This window comes from Tribolium madens, unplaced genomic scaffold (assembly GCF_015345945.1).
Source record: "Tribolium madens isolate multiple individuals breed KSU strain unplaced genomic scaffold, Tmad_KSU_1.1 Scaffold_3;HRSCAF=73;Tcas5.2_LG2, whole genome shotgun sequence".
Lineage (NCBI taxonomy): Eukaryota > Metazoa > Arthropoda > Insecta > Coleoptera > Tenebrionidae > Tribolium > Tribolium madens.
This window is the reverse complement of record NW_025401006.1, coordinates 4,499,949-4,510,575: the sequence shown is the minus strand read 5'-3', so window position 1 is coordinate 4,510,575 and position 10,627 is coordinate 4,499,949. Positions and strand designations below refer to the sequence as shown.

Sequence of the window (10,627 nt, the reverse complement as noted above, 5' to 3'; positions counted from 1 at the left end):
CACTAACTGAATAGTTCTGTAGATATTTCATCACAAAGAGAATTAGTTTCAAAAAACTTACTAGCCTTTGAACTATTACAGAAAATACTGCATTTTTTATTCCTGACGTTTTCCATTTATTTGAGGTACCTAAACATTTTTTGAAAATGTTTATTTTTTATTAACTAAAAAATGTGTTGTAAATATGCCATAAAAGCTAAAGGTTTTTATCAATAAACAAACAAAATTAAAAAAAACATTTTTCAAAAACTAAAAGTTTTTATTTATGGCAACGTGTTTGGCTAATACATTTAAAAATGTTTACTTTTTTACTAGTTATCAGTTTTGTTTTACATAACAGAATATTGCTGGTTATAAATTGTTTTTCACTGAACATAACAAAAGCACTTTTGCAAAAATTGAACTAAACTGCAATTGATATATTAAATTAACTACTTTAGAAAAGTTTGCTTACCGTAAAATAGCTTATTTTCTATTTATTTTAAAAGTACATTTTCTTCTGAGTCACTTTACTCAAAACATTGTTTATTTTAAATTAGGTTTTTACTTATTTCTAAAGTAGTAAATATGTCGTTGTTATTTTATTAAAGTCGCGCTATAAACCTAATTATTTGCACAATTTCTTAATACCCTCTTCTCAATTTGCAAAGCTTCCAACTACAATATAATAATCCCTTCGCTAAAATGCATTTTACATCTGGAAATACCCACGGCTACAATTCACTTTATGAAAGCTAATATTAAAGTCCCTTTACATTTTTAGGATTGTTTACAAGAAATAGAGTTTTATTTTTACGATTTGAAAATGTAGTCAACCTATTTAAAGTTTTTGATGTGAATACAATTTGTGGTAAAACTTTTCTATATCGCCAATGGTATCGAGTAAAATTTCAAACCGCGATCTCAGTCACAATCAAAATCTATCCAACTGGGTTCAGAGTTGATAATGTGTTGTTTCCACCTGTTCGATTGTATAGAAATCCATTACCGATTCTATAAAGAATAAATATCTTATTGATTTTTTTCTTGCGAAACCATTAAAGTTCCACTTCAAATAGAAAGAGGTCGTTAGTTTTTCATACATTTTAAATGATCTTTATTGTTTGACTTTGAGCAATTAAAGGAAAGGTTTTAAACTGAATAATTTCAACACTTTGCAGTGTTAGTTTACGTGTAATTAATATGGGTGTTGTTCTCTGAACTCGCCTTATTTATTTACAAAATACGTAACTATAATTTTGAACAATAGTTGTTATTGTTGGGGAAAATTGCCTCGACTATTGGCACAAGTCGCCTAATAATTTCCAACTTTGCCGGTTTATTATCCTAAAGTTTCTAAAACGAAGTTGGACAATAAGCAGAAAATATTATTAGTCCCGGAATTGGCGGTAACCGTCCACAAGTTTGTCGTTACAATGACTCGGAAACAATAGAAGAAGTCGATCATTAATTTCGCTCGAAACGCAGTTGTCAGCACTTTACCTGAAGTATACACGAGAAGAAGAGCTAGAAGCAAGTGAGAGAAAGCAGACATTTTAAAAAGTACAGAATCCACTAGATAACAAACAAGTTTTGAAACTTTTCACATTTTTTACTCGCCGACACGATGTGCAAATTTGCGACTTTCATTGGTTCACCGTGTATATATCGGGACGTGCATGACGCAAACGGGGCTATAACGAGACGTCCAGCGTCGCGACGGCAGGATAACTGCGATTCGGTAGACTAGACGGCAGTGTTGACATGCGCGCCCTCTATAACACCCTGTTCTCTAGGTGTGCTCATACACTTCTTACAAAGTAGAAATATTTCAAAGAATCTCATTTGAGCTTGAAACACTGCGGTAACTGAGGAATTACTCCAATGTTGTCATTGTCTGAGGAGTCAAAGGTGAGAGATAAGACGTCGTTAAGTTTTAATCGGGGATTAGCTGCGTTTACGACTACTTCGAAAAGTAAATATGTGAAGCGATTTGAGGAAATTTCGATGATAATAAGGTCATCGTTTAATATAATTAATATGGGTGGGTTACCGCCAGACACGTGTATGTTCGACGCTTAACAAACACTACCTATGCTATTACTGCTTGAACAAATATTTGATGAGGGCTACAGTAATATATCCCGTGTACTACTCCTAGTTTAAGTGACAATGTAATGACGCCTCTTTTAAACGTTTACTTTAAACACATTATTTTCCAGTTTAACTATTACGAGTTGAGATATGAGAAAATGTTTAGTTTAAAACCTTAGAGTTTTTTTGTATAAAATGTTATTATTTAAATGGAAAGAATGGTCTCTTGTCAAAAATTAATTTGATACTGCACTTTCCCACTGACGCCATATCTCATTACATCGAAATTTTGAGAAAAAAAACACAAAAAATTAAAAAAGTTTATTTAGTGCTGTATTAAGCAATTAAGCAATAAGTAGTGCTTTTATAAACTAATTTTACTGGATAAAGTAGTCTTTCATCGTCTAGTGAAATGAAGTAATTTTTATTTACTGTTTATATTTTATCAACTAATTTCAGTAGAAAAGTAGTCTTTTATCGTCTAGGGAAATAAAATAATTTTTGCCTACTGTTTATATTCAAGAAATTCTGGTAGGCAAAAAATAACCGTTATTATACAAGACGATAAAGAAATTAGGTATCTATACAATTCCAAAAATAAAATTTTCTCTCAATTACATTAGAGAGTTCACAATGTCAAAAATAATCAAATGTTTAAAAAAAATAATAGTTATTTATTATACAAGACGATAAAATTGAATTTTATCTTTGAGAGCCATTTAGCGTCGAGACGTCAGCCGAGACGTTAATATGCTCGAAACGATAATGAACATTTTATCATCGTGTACAATATAAAATTTGATTCAATCCTCACTAATTTTGTAGCCAATTTGGTCGATATTTATAAATGTCAAAGTAAAACTCAACTATGAAATCTAATGTCAAAGATTGTTAGCAAGTAACAACGGCACATATACAACAATGGATGTATTTTTTATCATCTAGACGATAAAATTTCATTTTAATATGAAGAAAAGTCTAGATAAAATTCAATTTTAACATAGAGGATTGAATATTTATTTAAAATTAATTCGGAAAAAAAAGTATCGACAAGTAAAGTTTGAAATTTCAAGGGTGTTTTCATTTTTGCAAAAAACAACTTACAATAAAACGACCAACTAATTTCTCCTAAGTTTGTAAGCTCTTATTTTTCATTTATATTAATTTATAAAATTTGTTGAAATTTGATGCTGAAAATATTCGCCGAGTTTGCACAAGTATTTATGTTTTTTTTTTAAATCTACTTTTTTCAATATTTTTCATTAAAGCTTTTGTTCATAAAAGAAGAGTGAAGTTAATTTTCACTTCATTTATCAGAGAACAAAGACTTAAAAGTTTTTTACCAGTTTGATTTTTATTATGAAAAAAATGTTTGGTTATTGTATAAATCAACAAAATATTGATAAAGCCAACTTTTACTTTTTGTATTATAACACAAATAATAAGATTAATAATAATTAGTAAATACGTAATATATTGATTTTTCTAATACCTCCATTAATAGTATATTTTAAAATTTTGAAAACATGACATATGACAGTTTAAGTTGGAAAATGGTCACTTCCTTATCAGTTTTCTGATCAGGAAGTGATCATTTCTCAACCTGAACTGATATTTTATATAAATTGTCAAGTCTAAATATCATACTTTAAAACTTTTTACTTGCAAGGTAATTTGATTATTACATTATGATTGGGAATAAAGTTCAACAGAGAATAAAGTGACGCATTATTTTCTCGTTGTGACTATTTCCTTCGAAAATAAAATAATAAATGAAGTATGTACCAATTTTTACTCTTAAAATGAGCTAAAATTGAATCTTGACATAAACAAACTTTTTGATACCTATATTTACTCTTAAAATTGCAATTGGATGTTTTTTACTTTTTTTATAATGAGCTATAGTGTGCAACAAGGACAAAATTACGTTTTTACTTGTTTCATATTATTACCGATTCTTTTCTGCATGTGGACCAATTTGTTTAAAATTTTTATCTTCTGGTGCCCTAGAGATACAAAGCATTGAAAAAGACGTTGCTTTTCTATTGTTACTAAATATTCGTTCAGAAACTAGGCTACATAAAAAGGTAGTTAAACCAAAAATTATTGCTTATGTTACCAAAAGATCCCAATTACATCTTTGAACACAAAAAATCTGAAAAACTTGGAACTTCGAAAGATTAAAACAAGTAAAACGGTTAATTATTAGAAGCTTTCATGCCCTATTTTAACGTTTTAACACATTCGGCCTACTTAATACGAACATTCATTGAGATGTAATTGGGAGATGTAAAGCTTTTTTGAAGGTTTAATATCTCTATTCAAATTATGGAAAATGTGGTACAAAATTCGGAAAAGAATGGGCAAAAATCTGAAATTAGTAAAAACTTAAGTTTGACTCTGTTGCACACACGACAGCTCAGTATAAAAATAAGTAAAAAAACAGTGTCTTCGTCTTTTAAGTATTACATTTAGAAGATAAAACTAGAAATCTTATTGAATTAAATTGCAATGATCTGCAAAGTTTTTTCTTTAAGCCAAACAAAAATTCGTCAAAATCCGACAAAGAATAACAAAAATATTGCAATGTGAAAACTCGTAAAATTTTAATTGTCCGGTTAATTTTAACGGCTAGTGTAGAAATGCGCTACTTTTTTTTACTTATTTTTTCTCGGATTTAAAATAGTAAAATAGTTGTTTATTCCCTTGATATATCAATAACTATTACATTTTTCTTTTTCTTTTTCATAATTTTTGTGTTATTTTAGTTGGTGTTTAGTTTCAACGATTGTTTTTGCATCCATTTCTTTCCTTGTCCCAGCTTTCTGGGCCTTTGAAATAAGGTTTTGAGTTATTATTTCCAGTGCGAACATATTTGCCCACTTTATCTTCTCAGATAGAAAAATATATGTAGTTTTATAGCATCCATCTGACAGGTGCAGAGTACCCATCCAAGTCGAGATTTATAGTAGACGAAGTCAGCGTCATCAATATCCACTAAGTTTGTAATAGTGGATGTCAAAGTGGATTGAACTCTGTGTTAGATGATGGATATGTGAAAGACTCAATTACAGATAGATACAATACTGTTATTTGTCAAAATCTTGATAATATCTCGTAGCTAATAACGAATTTTTTGTAAAAGTCGTAGTTGGGGTTTTGAAAATGTGCCGCAAAACGAGGATACTCATCAATACCCTCGGGCACTAAAAAGAGATTAAAAAATCCATCTGCAAAATCTCATATTTCATGACAAGTCAGACAGAGCTGTTCTCTTATTGGAAACAATGTTTCATATTTATGAAAGAACGGGATGTCATGTTTCATTATGGAGATTCTATAGAGCAGTCATTAATTTAAGTGTAGGGTAGATAAGCCAGTTTTGTGTCTCCAATGTAAAACATTTTAAATTATCAACAGATCTCGAACTACTGACCAGAAAGCTATTATTTGAAACAACGATAATTAGTCCAATTGATTATTTCAATGGAGCGTTTAATTTCACAGTCCTGGTTTATTTATTACCATCGATTGTTAGATTTTAATTTTAAAAGATTTCGACCTCTTCACGCAATCGGAAACGTTCGCGAGATCAATAAGCTATTAATAACAACCGGCGTTATGAAAGAACGTGAAATTAATATTTGGATGGCACGATTACGTCTTAAATTCCGACATTTTTGGAAGTTGGCTCTTCTGCGGTTCACATATTGAATTGAAATGTATTACTTTGTTTTCAAGAAGTTTAGTTTAGTCACGTTTAAGCTGTTGAATTTTCAATAGTCGTTAGAAAAAAAAAAACAAATTGCGTGTTGTGGCGGTTTCTAAGATTTGCTCGAAATTGTTTGAAAATTAATAAACTACTTTAAAAATCGAACTAAAAGCAAAACACTGAAACACAATTTGGGGCCCTGTAGTGGCCACACATTTGTTTTAATTATGCCGCAAAGATAAAACTACAGTCCATGTTTATAACATAGTTTATCAGATAGCTTTCAAAACACGCTCCATACAAACCAAAATGTTAAAACCTTCCTGATGATAACATAAACACTTGCTTTATGTTTCTACTCTGATCAAAGCACTTTACTTATGCGAGCAACATAACAACAACATCACAAAGAAGTGGATGCTAAATGGATGTTGCGATTTCAATCAACCTATGTAAATTACGCTGTAAAATTGCCGCAAACTTCACGACTCTCATTAGGAGTTTGAAGAAATAGTAAAATTGTTTATTGAAAAAACTAAACGAAATTTAATAACTGAAATCTTTTCATTATATTTCAAATTCGAACTACTTAGTCGCAAAATGAGCTACAAAAGCAAGGCTGGGTTGTCCACTAACCGATTTTTTTGTAATTGTCGCTTTAGAGACTGTTTCTAGGTCAGCTTGAATCTGATTTAGTGAGTAGCTTTGTCTGCGTACATTTGAATTCAGAATGCACCTCTATACTAACATCTCGAGCAGTCGTCGTGTTGCGCTTCAGGAGAATTGATCGAGCCATTTGTGTTATATGAAATGTGATTATGGGATTTTATGAGCTGCCTTGTATGAAATCCGAGCTCTTGCTCGGTTTTAACCTTTACATTTATCTCTTTCAATTATAGGTGATTTTTCTTTGTGAAGTTTCTGCATTATGGATATGTTTTCCCAACAGGAGTTTGTACGTTTTGTTGGGCTAGAAAACAAAACTATTTACTTAATTAGTGCAGAAGAGTGTAGTTCGATGTGAAATGTTTCCAACAACAACATAGAATCTCATTACTTGTGTTAAAGCTGCAATGTTTTTATTAGAACAGAGAATAGGGAATACGCCTACAGCTTTACAAATAAACTAACTTACTTAAAAAAAAACTATTTAGTTGATTTAATCTAATAAATAAAACTATTTTTCTGAGAGCAATCGTGTCATTGTTAGACATTAATCAAAGTTGATGCAGATCCATAAGACTTATATAAACATATTTCTTCCGGGCAAAAGTATAACATAAGTTATATTTTTTCATCTAAAGTTGAAAAGGTAGTCAAAAGCAATTCCAGCAGTGAGTCCTCTGAGACAACTTCCAACTTTTAGAATATTGTTTACTACATGTTCAACCGGCTAGATGTGTCGCGTTCTATCATCCAATTGTATTTTGTTTGATTCTTTTATTCGATGTTAAAACTTTGTCCGTGAATTCGAACAATTAATGAAAGCGATTCAGTCATTCCGTTTTTTCCCTATGTTTATCCGGTTCGAATCGGATTTATTTGAGTAAACCTATAAATGCAATTCATCCTTCTGCGCTTTTTACATTGGCTTTAGAAAAGACTCAACAAATCGGTAATTACCCAGCATTTTTATTCACTTTAATAAAGATTATTCTGACGTTGAAAATTTCTATAACAGTTGTTTCCCCTTCGTTCTATTTACCTACAAAGCAATTGTAGTGTAGGTAAAGCAATTAACTCGAACAAAACACAAGATGCATGAACCCATAAACAATTCACAAATTGTTAATTAATCATCAAAATTAATTAAAACGCGTCGTTTAAGCTGATTAAGTTGAGATGTACGACTTAAATATCTCAAAAATATTGTATCGATTTTTTCGGAATAAACAAGATACTTTTCGAAGCAGATTAAAAAGGTTTGATTTATGCTTTTATTATTGCAGATGTTCATTTCAGGTAATTTTTTCCGTCTTTTAATTCCTTCCGGAAATGTAGTTTTGAGCTTTCAGAACCGTTTATTGAATTACGCTTTAAGATCTGATTTACTCTTTCTAGGTAATTGAGTTTAGGTGACTTTTTCAGACAGTTTGACGTGTGGTGAATTAGCACTTTAGTGTTAATTTAGTTAAAATAGAGCGATGAATGGTGTGTCTTACGTAAACCGTCGCAATTTATGTTAATTATTATTCGCTCAAATTCAATGGTTTGTTAAGACAAGTTTAGATTGTCCATTAACATAATTTCCCGAACTCGTAACTGTATTGAGCTCAAATAACTAATTAGAAATGTCTGAATTTTGCAGGGTTAAAAGTAATTTATTTAGTTTAAAAGGATTAAAAAGTATTATCGTTATATTACACATCAAAGGCAAAACTCGGTTCTTTCTGAAAGGTAAACGAGTTAATGCTTTCGAGTGAATTGAGTTTATTTCCTCTTATATTTCGTTGACAAGTCTGCGAGATGTATGCGTGAATTTCCTCATCTCTGAAATTTATGACATTACAGAGAAACCTGCTAAACCTTATTTAGTAATGCTCTAGATAAAATCAGAGGAAGCCGAAGCGATTTGTACTACATGATCTAGTTCTACGTGACGAAGCCTTTATTACAAAACTGTTCTACACTTCATTACACCACGGTTTTTCCCATGTGCAACAAAGAACCGTTTCTGTAATGGATACACAAGTGAAACAAACTTCACGTACCTAACTATAAAAGAAAAATGTGATAAATAAAAGCTTGCTTCATAAATCAAATGTGAAAAATTACATCGCTGACATTAATGGACGCTTTTAGATATGGGATTCAACGTCAACTTAAAATGCTGACATTCTAAGCATGCAACGGATAATATCGAAACATTTACACCTTATCAACACCAATTTACATCTTTATCAATGAATTTATTTAGACGAATTTCCTTCAGGAGCACTTGTTAAGCCACCACTGCGATAAACTTTCAGTTTTAAAAGATATCAGTCACGACACGTATTCTCAGGGTCGGAGTAGCTTAAAGAGCAACTTTTCCGGTTTTTTAACTTTTTATTCTTCGTAAAAACTGTTGTTATACTTTTTGTAAAATTCGTCCCACTCATCTTGATTTTCACAGCGGCTTTTTTCGATCGTTCCCTCTTTTTCAACACAGCACCAATAACCCTCGTCATCTATTAAAACAGAATTGTATTTATCTGAACATTTGCACTTGGGCTCGTCGAGAAAAAAACACTCAATTGTTAATTTAAAAAAAAATCCATTGCACCAACTTTGATTATTACTGTGTTGTATTTTAAAACCTTGAGGGCAACTGCAATTGTTGGCCATTATTGAACTAGTTGGAAATAAAAGAAGGAGCAAAAAATAATACCTAAAACAACACTAAAACTAAAAAAATATTGTGGAAACAAGTCTTACATTGTTGGTTATAAGGCGAAAAAGCTATTGTGATATTGTAACAACATCAACTGATTTTTTTTGATTTATGAACTACACATTTACGCTTGTCAGTTAACAATGTCACAATCACAAATTATAATAATTTACTCGAAATAGGAAATCATTATTTAATAAATTGTGTCAATGGCATTGTTGGGTGTGAATGAAAAGTGAAATGTTGTTCCAATTTAATTATTATTATTTTGATTAATGTCAAATTAAATTCAAAACTGTCCAATTCCTAGTTGACTCTCTTGAAATTGTTTCATGTTCTCATTATAAATGTCCCATTCGACTGTATTTTCACATGGCCATTTGTATTTGCTCTTTATTTTATAAATTACACAAAAGGTGCCAGTTTTGTCAGTCAAAATCGAATGAGCCCCTGGACATTTACATCGAGGTCTTAAAGGCTCATTGCAATAATGTTGTTTATTGTACGTAAACCAATCCCTTCCAAGACACCGGAGATTGTTCGTACATTCATCTCTTAAACAATCTCTGACTTCATATCCTGGCCAGCACTGACATTCTGAATCTTGCTGAATAGTTAAGTTGATTAAAAAAAATAGACAAATAAAAAAAAATAATCGAACCCTAAAAAATGTAAAAAGTTGTAGTCAACACAAAAAAAAATACTTACATTTTGAATTAAGTGTACACTTGACAAGAGTTACATTAATCGATGACTTATATACTTAAATCAAGGCCTAAAATTTTAATACATTTTTATTGTTTGACCAAGATTTATATTTCAATAAAATATTAATAACTTCTTTTGTTCTTTCACTGTAACAATGAAGTGATTAATTTTTAAAAGCAACTAAAATATGATATAGGTTCATATTAGTTTATGTTGTACAAAAAATAAACTGTTTTACTGTTTTACATTGTTGGTTTTTCGACGACAAAGCTATTGTAATAACATCAACAAAATTTTTAGATTTATAAATTACACATTTTTTACTTTTGTCAATAACATTGTTGGGTGTTAATGAAAAGTACAAAATCTCAATTTGATTAATTACTATTATCAATAATTAAAATTATTAATTAATTATTAATATTAAAATTATTAAGTGAAATTCAAAACTGCCCAATTATTGGTTGTTTTTCTTGAAATTTTTTCCAATTCTTATTGTAAATATCCCATTCGACTTTATTTTCACATTCCAACCTTGTTAAACCTCCCATTGCATTAGAAATTACACAATAGGTGCCAGTGTTTTCAGTCAAAACCGAATCGGCTCCTCGACATTCGCAACGAGGTCTTAAAGGCTGATTGCAAAAATGTCTTCTTTTGAACGTTGTTGGATTCATTCCAACACATCGGAGATTCTTCACAGATTCATCTTTTAAACCATCTCTGACTTCTTCATATCCTGGCCAACACAAATATTCTGA

At 30.5% G+C, this 10,627-nt stretch overlaps 1 protein-coding gene and 1 long non-coding RNA gene across 3 annotated transcripts in view; both read right to left on the bottom strand.

Annotated features, from left to right (window-relative positions):
* Positions 1–1,663, bottom strand: part of LOC123007141 (zwei Ig domain protein zig-8) — a 44,265-nt gene extending 42,602 nt beyond the window's left edge. For both annotated transcript variants that reach the window (XM_044402227.1, XM_044402228.1), the window contains exon 1: positions 1,483–1,663. In XM_044402227.1, coding sequence (XP_044258162.1) covers positions 1,483–1,534 — 52 coding nt within the window. In that variant the 5' untranslated portion in view covers positions 1,535–1,663. The remainder of the gene's footprint in view (positions 1–1,482) is intronic.
* A 7,736-nt stretch (positions 1,664–9,399) lies between these two features.
* LOC123007868 lies at positions 9,400–9,921 on the bottom strand. Its single transcript, XR_006412893.1, has 2 exons — positions 9,867–9,921; positions 9,400–9,820 (listed from the first exon to the last, which is right to left on the bottom strand). It is a non-coding gene; the product is annotated as an uncharacterized LOC123007868 (long non-coding RNA).
* Between the last annotated feature and the right edge of the window lie 706 nt (positions 9,922–10,627).